General features: G+C 34.4%; 1 protein-coding gene across 2 annotated transcripts in view; it reads left to right on the forward strand.

Moving 5' to 3' along the window:
• The window catches only part of TMPRSS15 (transmembrane serine protease 15), a 107,191-nt gene that overhangs the window by 25,310 nt on the left and 64,231 nt on the right, over positions 1-17,650 (forward strand). For both annotated transcript variants that reach the window (XM_006184077.2, XM_006184078.2), the window contains 4 exons: positions 416-524; positions 5,778-5,884; positions 11,738-11,878; positions 12,559-12,708. In XM_006184077.2, the coding sequence (XP_006184139.2) occupies positions 416-524; positions 5,778-5,884; positions 11,738-11,878; positions 12,559-12,708 (507 nt within the window). The remainder of the gene's footprint in view (positions 1-415; positions 525-5,777; positions 5,885-11,737; positions 11,879-12,558; positions 12,709-17,650) is intronic.

The raw sequence follows: 17,650 nt of genomic DNA on the forward strand, positions 1-17,650 counted from the left end.
GACGTGTCGCTTGGTGCATGTGGTTGAAATTCACCCTAGCTCTAATTTCATGGGGAAAAGAAAACAAAACATAGTTGTTTGTTTAAATTGGAAGTTTACAATTCAGATATATTTGTTTTCTTACAATTATGGAAGAATATACTAAAAATGCAACTTAGCTACGGGCATTTAGAAACAGAATGCTTTTCTAAAGTCCTCTATAATGGAATATGTAAGAATATATGAAAATAGCTAATAGATTTAAAGCTTTAAATTTGATCTACTTCCATTTGATTATTTTGTTTTTGAGAAATAGCTTTATACAGATTTAGTCGCATGTTCTATAAAGGTTCGTTAGCCAGTTTGAATCGCCTTTCATTTGAGAAATCCTTCGAAGATCGTTTTTTGTCTGACATTAGTCGCCATTTTTTCACAGCCACAGCTTGTGACGGAAAGTTTTTGTTGACTGGATCTGCTGGGTCCTTCGATGCTGCCCATTATCCAAAGCCCTCTCAATCAAGTATTATTTGCCGGTGGATTATACGGTAATATACCATCTTCTATTCCATATTCTTAAGTCATAAAGTCTTCCTGTGATACAGTAAGTTTACCATCCTTAGTAATGTGTTTACTTTTTGGACACTTGTTTTCAGTAACTATTTAAATGTGACGCAAAACCTTTCCAACTGGTAACCTATCCAAGAAGTTTCTCTCTCATTCTTAACCTTTTAAAAAGGAATTTTGCTTTCTAGAAGATAAATGGGGCCATCTCATTGGACTCCATAGCAGTTTTTCCCCTATGGTTGGCGTAAGTCAGATGCTCCCAAAATGAAGAGCACACATGTATTTCTGTGTATCACAAGAAACTGTATTTCACTCAGCTGCATCCTGGCGACAGGATAGTTCCTTTCTCACTCAGCTTGCATCTGGATGAAAATCTGCTATGGTGTGATTTGGTCATGGCAGATCCAGAGCTGGGACACTGCCTGTACTCATCTCGTTTGCTGGATCTTGAGTAACAGTTCAATTACTATACATTTGACCTCCAAGTCTAAATTCAACTGAGTAATCCAATCATTATGATGATCAAAATAGTCAAATGCTGATGGCTGATCTACCTTAATATTTGCCTAAACATTTTTCATAGAGTAGTACTTGATGTTTCTCTGAGATATTCCAAAGGAAAGATTATTTGTACTCAATTTAATATAAGGAACATTGGAATAAACTCATTATAACTTTTAAAAAGTATAAGACTTTTCATAGCCTTAAATAAGCCAAGATGTAAGTAAATCTCCTGAAAAATATACAGTTGACCCTTGAACAACAGGAGGGTGAGGGTGCCAACACCCCATGCAGTTAAAATCCATGCTTAACATTGAACACTACAGTTGGCCCTCTGTTCTAGGTTTGGATAATGCATTTATTGAAAAAAATCCATGTATAAGCGGACCCACACATTTCAAGCCAGTACTGTCCAAGAGTAAACTGTATGTATGTGTGTATATATTTCCTATTAAGCCACTGAACATTTCCCCCACAGAGCGTTCAGCACAAGTGCTCTGTGGAATTCGCTTTGAGAAATGCGTTCTAGTTAGTTCATTTCTCTTAACAGCTGGATGGGATTATGGTTTCCCAATCTGACCTACTGTGTAATTATTTTAATGATTGTGATGACTCACTAGAAAACAGGGAATCAATATAACAGCTAATTAAAGGAGGTGAAACGACAGAGCCTCGGGTTCTTGCCAAAGAAATGATAGGAAACGGCCCCATGAAGATTCACAGGGGTTGTTTCCCTGTGTAGATATAGTCCAGAGATGAGATGAGGTATGAAGGGACGATTGTTCTAAACACATTTACTTGGCCTTGTTCAGGGAAAGAAGGACATCCTGTTCAGTTTAAACAATCTCTGTCTGGGAGTTCAGCCCCGTGTAAGTTATGTGATATAAATAGGAACACAATTTCCTCTGTTTTCAGGCTCTAAAAACATGTTACTTGTGTGCTGAAGATAAGATTTTGTATTAAAAATGGCAATTTTAAGTAATTCCTGCCAAGTGAAGAATTAACAATTTAGAGGATATCATTTCAAATATAGTCACATCATATTTAAAAAGAAGGGTTTAAAAATGGCTATTATCATTGTTCATGAATAAAATGAAAAATATTCTGTTCTTTACCTAAAATGTCAGCAGAAAATGTTAGAAAAATCTTCAGTTACTTCCTTTGAACATGGAAAGAACATAACTTCTAATTAATCTACATTCCTAAGTGCACAATGATTTCTTCACACAATCTTTGGAGTTTTATTAATACCGAATAATAATAACTTAATTGTCAAATCCACTTCTTAACAAAGCTACGTCAAATCTACACGGAAGTTGTATTAGCAAGCAGAATAAATTTTTGCTATAATAGTAACATCTTTTAGGTAATAATCACACTATGTTAATTAGGGATTTACACAGTTTTATTCTTTTTACTTCCTTTTTCATTACTTAACTTTTAAAGCTATTTTAAGAAATATACCATTAATCTAGGGATGTTTTTAAAACCCATAGAATCTAAAATATCACCCTAAATAAATACTATACTTCATGATAGAATTATGATTTAACTAATTATGTAAATGATCTAAGTATCTTTTCTTCTTAAGACTGATCACTATATTAGAACTGCATTGTACCTGACAGTTTGTTTTTCCAAACTGTGATCAAAGTAGAGCAAAGACAGTGATGTTTCCTACAAGCTTGGGAGTTGAAGAAACTAGCAGAGAAAGGGTTAAGATGCAATTAAACTATATTTTTGAATTACATTAAGACCACAAGTAGCGGAGTGTCAGTAACTAAGAATGTGAGCCCTGGAGACAGTCTCTGTGCATTCAGATTTGGCTTCTTTAGATTCAAGATGTGTGATCTCGGGTAAATGACTCAATCTCTTAGATACACAATTTCTGTATCTATAGAGTTCAACATCTCTTAACTACAGGGGCCAAGATCATGATTAAATGTAATAATAAATGTAAAACACTTAGCACTATATTAAGTGCTCCATTAAAGTGGGCTTTAAAAAAAGTAACTATTGATACAAAAATGTAAAATATATGTTACATTTAGAAAAGTATCCTTTCCCCTCAAAAATTCAGAAGGCAACCATGTCTAATATTATAAAAACATCAGATACAATATTCACTCATTAATCTCACCTTTGTAAATGCCTGTGTTTTATTGCAAGTAAAGATGGTCTTTCTGAATCAGAAGAAAAGTAGAAAACAGTATGCACTTGTTTCTCTCTTCTACCTTCAATTGTCTGTTTTGAAAAAGTAAAGGGCCTCTGAACACATAGGTTCCTAGTGAGTTTCTCTTGCATGCCTTAGTTTCATAGCTTGAAAACATCATTTAAAAAAAAAAAAAAACACCTAACTATATTCTTGCCTGGAGACACCAAAACTTTCATCAAAAGAACAGAAATCATCCCTGAAGGCTGCTTATTTCTTCTTCTTCTTCAGTCTTCTCCACCTTTGATGCTGGATTCCCTTAAGGTCTCACTAGCAGGTCTCACTTTCGTCATCGTTAAAGAGACCCAACAGAGGCGGAATTTTTATAATCAGCTGTCACCATCTGCTGTGCTCTCCTCCTCTCGGTCTGGGCTGGAAGGACCTCCTGCCCCCTCACACTGATCTCCTTCCAGCCCTGTCTTCCTCCTGTGGTTTACCTGTCTTCCTCCAGTGGCCCTCAAGCCTGATAGCACATCACAGTCACTCCTGAAGTATTTAAAAATATACATCCCCAAATCCACTCCAGAACTGCTGAATCTGATATCCAGGATCGAGGTCCACATGTAATAACTCACTATTGTTCTAAAATCACCTCCGTAGCACCAAAAACTGGTCAGATCCAAAAACCTGAGTTTCTGTCTAGATGTTTTTAATGCTGTCCTGCTAGTCATTGACATGTCAGTGCTGTCAGCCTCACTCCTAGAGGACTGAACTCCAGCCCCACACCAGGAACCTAATACAGGGCTTGCCAAGCCAGAGGTCTTGCCCCACATGGACATTTCCCAGCAATGAAACGTAGGGTTTCAAAACTAACTACATTTGTGATGAATGTTCCCAATTCCCCAACTGATCAAGGTACTACTGATAATTTACCAAAATTCCTAGCTTGCAATGCCCCTGGCCAGGAGCCCTTATTCAATCAGCAGCCTCCACAGCCAGCCTCTGAAGCCAAGTATCTTCTCAGTCTCCTTCTTGGCTTTGGAGATGAGATCTCTCTCTCTATTATCAGCCCTTTCAACCTCCAGCCGTCTTTAACATTATCATCACCCCTGCTCTGCTTTATTGTTCAGCCTTCCTCCTTTCTGAGGAGTTCAGGGGAACATTGTACTTCCGAAGCACTCAAGAATTATTCACATTCCTAACCTACACTTCAGTGAAACAGTGGAATTATAAATAGGTGTTGTCCTAAACACCTTTTCCCCAAACTGAATATCTGAAAATTAAAATATGAACTAGATATTCAGATGCAGAATAAAATTGGACCCTTGTCCTACACCATACACAGAAATCAACTCAAAAAGAATTCAAAGCTTAAACATAAGACCTGAAATTGTAAAAATCCTAGAAGAAAACACTGGGCGAAAGCTTCTTAACGTTGATCTTCATAATGACTTCCTCGATTTGGAAACAAAAGCACAAGCAACAAAAGGAAAAATCAGCAAGTAGCAGGACATCTCATTAAAACCCTTCTTCACAGCAAAGGAAACAATAGAATGGAAAGGCAACCTATGGAATAGAAGAAAATATTTGCAAACCATATATCTTATAAAAGGTTAATGTCCAAAATATGTAAGAAACGCCTACAAAACTCAATAGCAAAGTACAACAAATAACCCAATTACAAAGTGAGCCAAGGACTCAAATAGATATTCCTCAAAAAAAGGCATACAAATGGCCAACAGGCATATGAAAAAGTGCTCAATATCAATAATTAGCAGAAAAATGCAAATCAAAATCGCAATAGCCATTATCAAAAAAACAAAACGTTATAAATGTTGGCCAGGATGTGGAGAAATTGGAACCCTTGTGTGCTGTTGGTTGAAAAGCAAAATGATGTAATTACTATGGAAAGCAGTATGAAGGCTCCCTAAAAAGCTAAAAATAGATCTACCACATGATGTAGCAATCCCGTATTTGGGTATTTATCCAAAAGAATTGAAATCAGGATCTCTAAAAGATAAACACTCCTATGTTCACTGCAGCATTATTCACAATAGCCAAGAGGTGGAAACAACCTAAACGCCCGTTGACAGATGAATGGATAAACGAAACATGGTCTATACATACAATGGAATATTATTCAGTCATTAGAGGAAGGAAATCCTGTCATACGTGACAACATGATTGCACCTTGAGGACGTTATGCTAAGTGAAATAAGCCAGTCACAGAAGGACAAATACTGCATGATTTCATAAATATGAAATGTCTGAAGTGTTCAAACTCATAGAGACAGAAAGTAGCATGGTGGTTGCCAGGGGCTGGGAGAGAAAAAAATGAGAGTTACTGTTCAATGGATACAGAATTTATCCATACAAATTGGAAAAGTTCTAGAGACCTGCCATAGAATATTGTGCTTATTGTGTCAAAAATAATGTTCCATATGTTTAAAAATGTATTGAATGTCTATTTCATGTTAAGTGTTTTTTATCACAATTAGAAAAATACATCCAAATTCAAGAATACCAACTGTTGTACCAACTGTTAAGAGTGTAATCATCTATTTTTTTGCTTTTAATTCAGAGTAAAACAAGGACTTTCCATTAAATTGAGCTTCGATTATTTTAATACATATTATACAGATGTATTAAATATTTATGAAGGTGTGGGTTCAAGCAAGATTTTAAGAGGTAAGTTAAAACAAATAACACTCCATTATCAAAATGAAAATGTGTGGAAAACTTTTTGGAATGACATGTTTTCCCTTTGATATTGAACTGAATGTGAACTTGTACTTTAAGTTACTGAAAGGAAAACAAAATTAGTCCTCATTACTCATTATAAAAATTAATATTTTAGTGCTTTATGATATCAATCTTCTTAGGAATAAAATAGTTACTCTTTCACATGATCCTCTTCTAACTGATGCTTTAAAAATCAGGTGGAATTCTACTATGCTTTGTTTCTGTTACTCCCCATTAAACAAAATTCAAACCCTAAAAAATGACGATTTTTCTTCAACATTGAATCTCTTTTTTTTTTTCTATTGTTCAGTATGCACTCTGCTTCTCAGTCTCTTGCAGGACTATTACTAACAGTGTGTAAAGCAATTAGACCAGGTTGTAGGCTCTGTAAATGGTAGGTGTGGATGGTATTGTTACTATGTAACCATTTGTCATTATGCACATAGACATCGATGGAAACTGAGAAGAGGCAGGGAATGCACTAATGATATGTGTGTGTCTACCCCACGTTATTCCATCTGGTCCCCAAATGCATAGACCTCTTCATAGTAGCCAGTAAAAGTAGGAGTTAAATTCCAGCAAGGAATAAAATAAAGATGAAGGCAAGAATGTAGAAATGGAGTCCCTGGAATAACTAGCTTTCCTCACACTTTTGGGGAATAGTCAAGTGCAGAGCTAAGATGAGGTTACAAGTGACACCTGTTATTAAAGTTTATGTAATAGTTGCATTTCTTTTAATAATTTTGGATTTTACATTGCACTCATGAGTAATTAAAAGCTAGATTCTATTGAATAAAAGTTTTTGATTGACTTACTGGTTTGTGAACTAGCCAAGCATATGATAATAATATGTACTTTTTATTAGGTGCTTTTAAGGTGGGACTTATCATACTGAGGACTCTATGTGAATGTTCTTATTTAGTATTTTCAATAAATCTGCAAAGTATGCATTACAAGAGACAAAAATGAGGTCTAATGAAGTTAAATGACCACAAGTCGACAAAGTTAGTGTTGGAGATAGAAATCAGACTCAGACTCTGACTTCAAACACAATGTATTTATTCACTGTGCTTTACAAGCCCCAAGCACAAATATAATCATGAGTAGACATAAAACAGATGAACTCATGGTAAGTCACATTTGGCTTAAATGAATGGACCAGCCATTTCATAATCTATTTATTTCTGTAGTTGATAAATCTAGTTCCTTAAAATTAATGTCAACATAAATATTTACATATCTGGACAAATAAGCCAGTTCATATAAATTTCTCCAAGGGCTAAGGTGATATTAATAATAAGTTTTAGCATACTTTGATCACTTTCAATATGGAAAGTTGTGTTCTCAACACTTCAACTCAAAAAATGCTCCCCCTAACCATATTATGTAGGTGATATTACAGTCTTTACAAATGATAAAAACTAACTTCATAGAGGTTAGTTGCCCAAAAGTGATAGGTGTAAATTTCCCTCAGGTTCCCTTCTCTTCAAATATCATTTGCCTGAATGCTAATTTTACCTATCTTCATATGCTTAGACTGTCAGTAATACATAACTAAATCTTAAAATCATAAGGTGTAGCGATGTGAATAATGCACAAATAATTATTGTGAAAATGCAAAAAAGAAACTGAATATCAAAACAGAAAAAAAATCTAAGAAAATCTAAAAATCTAAGAAATTTAAATTATAACAACTTTTTAAAAAATGTAAATATATTTTAAAGTTTTTTAATTGTTTTCATTTAACTTGGAAAAATATGAGAAATGACATTGCCTGTTAAAATTACATTTTTTAAATTCAAAAATAATACTTTTTTTAAAGACAAGAAGGTAAAAATTCCTTACCTCCAACATCTAGCATGTGCCTGATATATTGTAAAACCCAGTATCTGCTGATTTAAATTTAAACCAACAGTTTATATATCATGGTATTACAGTATGTAATCAATGGATAGCAATAGCATTTCTTACAATTCTAAAATTATTTAATTTTGTAATAATGCTGATAATGAAATAATACTTTCATTCTTGATTCACAATCCCATCTTTTTTTCTAAATATTTTAGCAATTTCTTTTTGTGAGAGATGTATACAAATTTACTTTCATTAAATTACAATTCAGAATGTGGATCTCAAATAATGTAATTATCTTTATCGCATGGGAAATGTCTACATAGTTTAATTAAATCAAGGAAAACAATATTCTCTAAAGAAATTATAAGAAAATAAAAGTATTCAGTACCATAAACAGTTCTTATATACTTGATTAAGGCATAAGTCAGTATAAACAAATTCTAAAGGCATTTTTCAGTCGTTTTTACATACAGTCATGATGTAAAAAGTTTATCTGGTAAAAAGTTTCAGAGGAAGGTGGGCATTTCATAAAGACAGATTGTATAGAGTAAATAGGGTCTTCTCCAAGTAAGTGTGCAAACTGGGGTAAATCAGAATAGATTAATAGGATAATTAGTTCACAAATGTTTTCTTTAAGTTGTGTTGATGAAGGTACAATATTCAATTCATTGGTGGTAATAATTATCTGTACTGGGTATGGAAGTGGTAGAAGATGGTAAATGTGCTCCTTTAACTCCTTGTTCAGAAAAATGCATAGATATTTTTGCACATCCTCAAAGAAAGACAGCCTGTGTCAGCACACTGAAACTGATTTCAAATTGCCAAGCCGAGAAAATGCACTTGTGTGTGTGTAGTTACGCCATTCTTTCCTTCCTAAGTGCTTAGCTGTTATTCCATTCCCAAAGGACTGTTAACAACATATCCATATTATTGGAGCTTAACAGTTTAAGACCATGTTTTTAAAACCAAAAGTGTGCATAGATATAGCCGAAGATACATAATAAACATACTGAATCTTTCTGAATTGTCAATTTATCCTACAGCAAAAATAATCATATTGTAGACACAGAACTAAATAGTAGATGCAAACATTTTTCACAGCATTTTCGTTAAAATTTGTGCTTTTATTAGAAGACTTTCACGTATGGTTAGAAGTACGCTTTCACTTCTGTTCATAGGGGTTATGTTATACGGAAAAGTTTGACTAGAACTGGCTTAATGTGTTGGACTTCCAGGAGGCTCTTGACTATTCCCCAGACATAGTGCCTGGGAAAATTAAGAATTACTTCCTCAGTACTCCCATGGCATTTCTCCCACATCTATCAATTCCAAAGTAATTTGTTAATATAATTCACTAATCTGAACTTTCTAGGAGGCTAATGGGGAACTTGGTTACTTCTTCTCCAGGTCATCAGCACTTAGACCATACCAGATCCACAGTGAGCACTCAAAGATATGTGTTGAATATGTTAGAAATCTCTTATAATTCACAAAGAAGCTAATCCAATGGCAGAATTTCTTCTCCTATAAATTAGATAAAATAAACAGTTTCGAGCTAGATCTGCTGAATTATACTCTGTGGAAAGTCTGTCATCCCTGACCATTGCCCTCATTCCAAATTCCCCTGTGTCTTAATTATACTTCCCAGCTTTCCTCTTTGGCAAAACCTATTCACTGGAGCCCTTATTGTTAGAAGATAAATGAGTAAACTCACACTTAAATGTGGCTGTTTGGCAAGTTTAATATCGATAGAAGTATTGTTTATTTTAGTAATAGACACCGGATTCTCTTAAAGAATTACTGCCTGAAAGTTTATTGGGTCAGCTAGAGAAAAATCCAGCCTTTAGAAATGATTAGGAAATTGGTTTTTCTTTTAACTCCAGTCCCAGCTCTTTGATGACTCTTTTATGTAGGCGAACTCTATTGCTCTATTTACTCACATCTTAATTCATGCACCCAAATATTGATGACAAATTGCCCATGCTCTGACACAATGGCAGAGGCACAGAAGGTGTTAAGTATAATCTCTGCATCTTCAGGGTTTACAATCCAGTGGGGGAGATAGAGGGATAATGGCTAGCATTCACTGAGCATTTACTATAAACCAGGTAGTCTATCATATGGAAATTACTTATTTACTCCTCACCACAAATCTTTATAGAAGGTGTTATTATATCAAAGCAGAGAAAACTGAGGCACAGAGAAGTCTAATAAGACATGGAATCAGAAATAAATCTCAACATTGCCTCTGGAGTTCTGTTTTTAACCACTGTCTTGTACTACTTTCCTGAATGCATAAGATATGTTCCTTCCACTGGATCTGTGGTCTGGGACTCTTTCTAGTCACAACTTTAAGGATCTGATGAAAATTTTATGAAGTCTCTACAGATGCAAATATTCTACACCATTTCCAGAAGTTTGTGTGTATCTTTGAAGCATATTAAAGGATCTCAGGACATAAACCCCAGACTATCTAGACTAGTGCAATAACATTAGACAACGTGGGAATCCAACAGATTACAACCACGAAGAGTGCTATTGAACCAGTAGCCATTTCTCCCCACCCGTCCCCTCAAATTCCATTGCTTTAAAAAAGAAAGCAAGAAAGAGAGGCAGATAGGTTTGAAGCAAATTTTCTAGAATATTCACATCCTTTAAGCAACTAGACATTTATGGACTACAAAGATTTTCAATATGAGAATCATTTGGATGACACAGTTATACAGGAGAGTGGAAGGAATATGAATAACCAATGTAGTTCTTCATGAGAAAATACTGAAAGACTGACATACAGCATTACTGGGGAAAAGATGCGAATCAATGCTTGCTCACGATTTTCTTTCCATTCGATTTTATTGAAATTATCGTGCATGTATCACATTTTCTCACTAATTTCTATATGATGAGCACAGAATTTTTCAGTAGTTTATGACAGTATCTTTCTTTGGAGCTCAGTAAGTAACACTGGTGCTTTGTCTTCAATTTGCAAGCATGATACTTTTCATAAACTTGAATTTGATGCCCAGTTCAAACCATCAAACTAAAATGCTAAACCATTGTTTCTTATCTTTTTTTATTACCATTCCCACTAAGGAATTTTTAGATCTTTTTTTCCCTAATTGCTCCCCCATTAAATTTTAATTTTTCAGATATTCTGTATACCTGCTTATGTCTTGTATGAATAACTGAGCTTTATACGTTTAAAAATTAAGATTCTTTTGCCCTTGAGAACAAATTTTTACCCCGTAGGAGGAAATATCACCCACTTTGAGAATGTATGTGCTAAATAATTATTTTTATAAAAGCAAATTTTATATAGCAATGCTTTTATAAATCATCATATGAGTACTCCTTATATCCCAAGCACTATACTAACATTTGAGAATCAAAAATCTAAAAAGATATTACCTTTTGTAGCTAGAATCAAGATGGAAAAGTGATGAAATCAATATTAAATTCTGTACCATCTTTAAGTTGCCTGGTACTTTTCTGAGGTCCTACAGTCATAGAAAGCCAAAGGAATACTCTTATTTCTATTATTGTGATTGAATTTAGCCCCTGTTAGTGTGGCATGGGAAATACCTGACAGAATCAAACTCACTTTTTGTTTTATAGCTGTTTAACTTGTGTGTTTCTTATAGGAACTTTTTCAAAAAGAAATGCATCTTTTTTTAAATATGTTTAAAGTATATGTAACCAATAATTAGAAATAAAAATATAGTTTTTAAACCACAAATATATGTAATAATTTGAAACATTATTATCATAGGAGAAGAGATGTTTTAGTTAAATAAATTAATCATAAGACATTCTTTCAGTTAACCAAATAGGATCAGGTAAAAAATTTGATAGATCGATAGATGGATGGATGGATGGATGGATGGATGGACAGATCAACAGATAGATAAACAGATAAATATAACAGTCATTTACTTTCTTTTGTAGCTTCTCTCTGGGAAAAGAGCCCTGGCACAATTAGGATTTTTTCCAACCAAGTTACTGCCACCTTTCTTATAGAATCTGATGAAAATGATTATATTGGTTTTAATGCAACATATACTGCATTTAACAGCACAGAGCTTAATAGTAAGTACTGTTTATTCCTCAGCCTTTGAATCTTCAGTTGCTTTAAAACTGTAATGGAATTTTTTAAGTAGCAGAACCTAAAATTCCAGAACAAGATCATTATATGTTTCATTATGCAAGTTCTTTAATGAGTATCTCTTAAGTATACCTCTACCTGATACTTGGAAGGAAATGAATTAGAAAATAGTTAACATTTTTCAAAACAATCAAATAACCAATTTGAGAAAAATTATGAATTAACAGGAAAATTGAACTAAACTTTTATATACAAGTATTCAAAGTAAAAAAAATTAGCATAAAACTAACTCTGATAATATTCCACATCAACTTAATTTTAACCAGAATATTACATTTAGTAAATAAAAAGGGAGAGACAAAAATTGAGGACAAAGTTTATGTGGGTAAATCAACAGAGGTGAGATTTAAAAATCAAAGAGTAAGAACAAGATGCTTTTGCTAAAGCCCTAGTGGGGCATAAGAAACATATTAACACAGTTGGCAACAAAAAGCTGGGTTTTTTTTTTAACTAAATGGAGTTAAACAGTCAAATAAAGTTTAAAAAATAATTTTATGCATGCCACTTAATTATAAACTGTGAGTTTATATTATGTTCATCTCGATCTATTATAATTAGTCATATTGTAGACTAAATCTGAAGTTTTTTTTTTTTTATTTCACAGATTATGAGAAAATCAACTGTAATTTTGAGGATGGCTTTTGTTTCTGGGTCCAGGATCTAAATGATGATAATGAGTGGGAAAGGGTTCAGGGAAACACTTTTCCTCCCTTGACTGGACCAAATTTTGACCACACTTTTGGCAACGATTCAGGTATAATTCGTGTTTAATTCATAAACCAAAAGAAAAGTCGCATGTGTCATTCTTCGGTTCAAAGTGAGCAGTATTAAATGCAAGACAGTCTCTTCAGATATTCTTTTTTTTTTTTAAACATGAACTAGTAAATGAATTTAAGTGAAAAATAGTAATCAAATAGGCAAGTAAAAATATTTCAAGAAATATATTCTTTTATATATTCATGAAATACTGAAAAGTACACAGAGGGTATTAGAGATAAAGAGACAGTTTGTCACCCTAGACTTGCCACTTATTATTAACTAAGTGGACTTGTGGGAGATAATTAACTTTTCTGAATTTCGGTCTGTTTTGTCTTAATTTCACTTGCTGATTGTTTTTAGCTAGTGTATAGAAATACAATTGATTTTGCATATTGATCTTGTACTCTGCAGCCTTGCTGAAATTGTATATTAACTCTATTAGTTTTCTAAGAATTCTTTAGAATTTTTAATATACAAGATCATGTCCTCTTGAAATACAGATATAGAGGCAGGTTTACTTCTTCTGACAAGCTTTTTTAGTCCGTCAGGGCAGCTATAACAGCTTACCACAGACTGGTTGTCTTAAATAATCAATATTAATTTGTCGCAGCTCTGGAGGCTGGAAGTCTGAGGTATGAGATGGTTCTGAGAGCCCCTTCTTGTCTTCTAACTGTATTCTCACATAGTGGAGGGAGACAGAGAACATGAGAACATCCTGTCTCTTCTTAAAAGATCACTAATCCCATTGTGAGGGCTCCACATTCATGACCTAATTATCTCCCAAAGACCCCACTTCCAATATCATCACATTGGGAATTAGGGTTTCAATATATGAATGTTGAGGGGGACACAACCATTCAGTCCACAGGAGAAAAGCTATGGAAGAGCTGATTCTACAGCATGATCCTAAGGGAAGGGTTGTGTTTTGTACATATATTTTGCACGTGAATGGGATATTAGAATTGAATTTCAGGTGGAAACATTAACATTGAAACAATAATATTTGACTGAGAAGACCAGAAATCACAGCGAATTATCAAGAGGTAAGCAACTCATAGTGAGAAAACCACCCATGTAAACCGTGGAAGCCTGTATTCATAACACCAAATATGATCAAAGTACAAATCTGGAAGTAATATGGATCATACAAAGTAAGGAAAATTACAAAAAGGACAGAATAGAAATTTATGCATTTAGATAATTACCTTGGACAAAATCTATCCTATAATATTTCTTGTTACTGATGAGAATTAAATTCAATTCAAAAAATGCATATCAAAATCTGTCTCTAACCTTGTCTTTGAAGACACAGGTCACATATCACCATTTCTACAAAGTCTTTCTGGACCCTCCTAGTTGAAATCTTCCTTTCTGTTAAACATTAAAACACCTTTTTTCTTGTTTGTTTTTCCCATCACGTGGTGTTATATTTGCTTACTTACTTTTTTCTTTCCACCACAGTGTTCTCTTCAGGAACCAGAACCTTATCTTTTTACGTCTTTGAATTGCCAGTGCATTTGAGTGCCTGAATCTCACTAATGTGGGAAGTTATTTTCAAATACATGAATGAATGTCTACAGCTTTCACTCAATAAGTAATTTCTGAGTGAGTGAGTTATTAACTAAATTAAATAGCTTATAATATAAAAACAGCCTGAGCACATGTGCATCGTGATTTGTTATTAATGGCCATTTATATTATAAAAATCAATATTCTTATTTTTATAATCTGAAAGTAAATAGCTGATTTAATGTCAATTGTGAATGACATCTAGTAAAAATATATTAAAAAGTTATTTTTTTTCATGGTAGAAATGTATCTGACTAATCCTGGTTCCTTTAACAATACATTACCAGAATAACAAAATATGGTTCACCATACTACTTCACCTTGAAGGTATTTCTTAATAAAAAGTGACTACTTTTAATCTATTTCCCTAAGAAATCACTGAAAGCCCCATCCAATGTATTCTTTCACTCCTCCCTTTAAGAAGTAATTTTTGACTCCCAGGCCCTATTCAAGGAACTCAGAATGTATCTGTGAATAAAATAAGCCAGATTTTCTGTTCTCATGGAACGCATATTGGCAAAGAAAAACAGAAATAAGCAATCCACCTGACAAGTAATTACATTTGGGGGTCCATTAAATGTGAATGAGTACTCTGGGAAAACACAGAGCTAAGTAAGGCCAATGGGGAGGCCAGGTGTTGAGGTGTTACAAATGTAAAAAAAAAGTGATCAGGTCAGGTCTTATTGAAAAAGTGACATTTGAATCAAACCTTTAAGGAAGTGAAGGAATTCACCATATAGATTACTCCAGACAGAAGAAACAGAGCAAAGGCTCTAAAGGGACAGCTTGTGCCCGACAGCTTGAAGAAAAGCCAGGAGGCCAGCGTGGCTGGAATAGAATGAATAAGGCCAGTAGGGTCCGGATTACATGGGTCTTCTATGGCTTTGGCTTCTTCTCTCAGTGAAATGAAGAGCTATGGAAGTTGCTTAAGTGTAGGAGTGATGGGATTCGTACTGGCCGGTACAATAGTTTATGGTGGAACAAGACTGTTGTCAGGGAGACCAGGGAAAGGCCATCACTTAATCCAGAGAAGAAACCATGGGACTCTGAGAACAATGCGAACAGATATGGTAAGAACTCAGATTCTGGATATAACCTAAAAGTGACGTTAACAGGATCCTGCTAAATTAGTCACCAGTGTGGACCTGCGGACCAAAAATGTGCTCTGCGTAGATGGCCGATCCCATCTGACCTACATGTTTAGTACTGGAAATTATGACCTGCATAGTCTCATACATAATTAATCTTCTCTGAACAAATTATTTCCAAGAGCCTGATCCTCTATGGATAAATTTGTCATCTGCACAGCTGAAGTAACCCCTAAGTGATAATCACCCCAACCCTCTAAAGAATCCTGACCTAAAACAGTCAAATAATTTGACCAATTTTTTCCATAACTGCAATAAAAAAAGGGAAAAATGTCTCTACCACACTTGGACAAGAGTAGTTAGAGGAAAGTGGAGAAAGCATTTATATCTATTGACTATGACAGATAGCTTTTATGGAGTCGAAGTCTTTGATGTTCAAATCATCATTTTCTACTTTTATGTCATCATAATAAGAGATAAAATAATTCCACTGATAGTTGAAGAATATAAGTACATTACAGGAGAAAAATGGTTTCAGCTTGCCAACAGATTAAGTAACTAAAGAAATAAGATGAAACTGACCAAAGGGAAACAGGTTGAATGTCAGGTGGAGGTTTTTAAATAGTTGGGTTGGAAATGGAGTCTCAGGATAAAGTCTTGTAGCAGGAGTTATTTAAAATGAGACGAGTCAGAGCAGTTCAGAGCCCACCAGAGGCAGCAGCGTAATGAGAACGGAGGAGAGGCCTTAATAATTCCTTCCTAACTCTCATACCGGTGATTTCATAATCTACCAGTCATTCCCCCTCAAGGGGCATTTCTCTTTCAGCCTGCTTTTTTATGTGTCAGAACATCCTGCCACTGAAATGGAAGAGAATTAAATTTCTCCCGCTGTTCCTCTTATCCATGCAGGGGTTTTTTTGTTTTGTTTTGTTTTGTTTTATTTTGTTTTGTTTTGTTTTGTTTTGTTCTTTGCCTTCACTTTAAATGACAGGAAAGTCTAAATGAAACAGATAAACTTTGAATTAACATTGCTTTAGGGAGGAACATCTAAGCCCTTTAACTTTCTGAGTCCTTCTAAAGAACTTTGTCCTGGTGGAGCACCAGCTCCTAAATCTCTATACAGTCAGTGCTGATTCTCCACACCACTTAGAAACAAAGGGAATTGAGACCATGCCACTGATACAGGTCTGCATCTTGGGATGCTCAGAAGTGGCCCCTTTGTTCAGAACATTCAGGGGATATGAGGTTAGTAACATGTGAAAACTTCAGAAACATAGGGGTCACAAAAGAGCTAGACAGCTCACAAGAAAGCATTTTTTGTTGGCCTTTCTCAAGGAAATCATGGTCATTTCTAGTACTTGGGGATTAGTGTTGTGTTGTAATAAGGATCATCAAAATCTGAAATCTTAGCTAGGTGTAAATTTGAGCTCTGCCATTTAGATGCCATTCCCTCATCTGGAAAGTGGGCTGATGATAATAGAACCTGAATTTAGAGGCATATTATGAACATTACATTATTATGTTATAAAAAAATGTAGAAAAATACCTAGTACATGAAAAATGCTATACAAATATTACATATAATAACTATTTTCTTTTCATGCCACAGATGTATTTAACAGACACAAACTGGCTGTGGTACTGTTCTAATTAGGAAGCTTGAAAAGAAAATACTTATACTGCTCAATTTTCAAAAGTACAGTAAATCTTTTAGATATCTGTATTTTATATTTAGCATGTAAACTTATTCTAAAACAAGTGTAACTTTAGCATTCCCAAAAATATTGTCCTTATTTCCTTATCTTTCCTGTGATGTAGAATTTTGGAAAATAACATTACTCTTCAATATTGACCGAATCTTACTGAATTTGCACTATTCTCCAATCAAAAACTTTCAATGTTTATCTACTAGATTCAGTTAATGTATATGCACCACAACTCACAAAGTGATTTATATCAGCTTATTTTCTTTTTGAGAGGGACCTTGAGTTTCCAGGAAGTTCTGCTACCTCTTTGGTTTCTGCTATCTCTTCATCACCATCAGCACGTGTCCGGCACTTTTTCTCTTCAACTGGAGCACTGGGTGGAGGGAGGTTAAGTTCAGTTCATGGAGAAACAAGCAGAAAAAAGGTATAGATGGAAGAGAATTTTCTAGTCATGTTGAAATGGAATGGGCTGCTTTGAAATGCAGTGATTTCTGCTGTATCTGACATATGTTAAATAGGGGTCAAGTGACCCCATAGGTAAAATGTCGTGGATGAAGTATAAGGACAGTTGGGT

The sequence above is a fragment of the Camelus ferus genome, chromosome 1, assembly GCF_009834535.1.
Source record: "Camelus ferus isolate YT-003-E chromosome 1, BCGSAC_Cfer_1.0, whole genome shotgun sequence".
Taxonomy (NCBI): Eukaryota; Metazoa; Chordata; class Mammalia; order Artiodactyla; family Camelidae; genus Camelus; species Camelus ferus.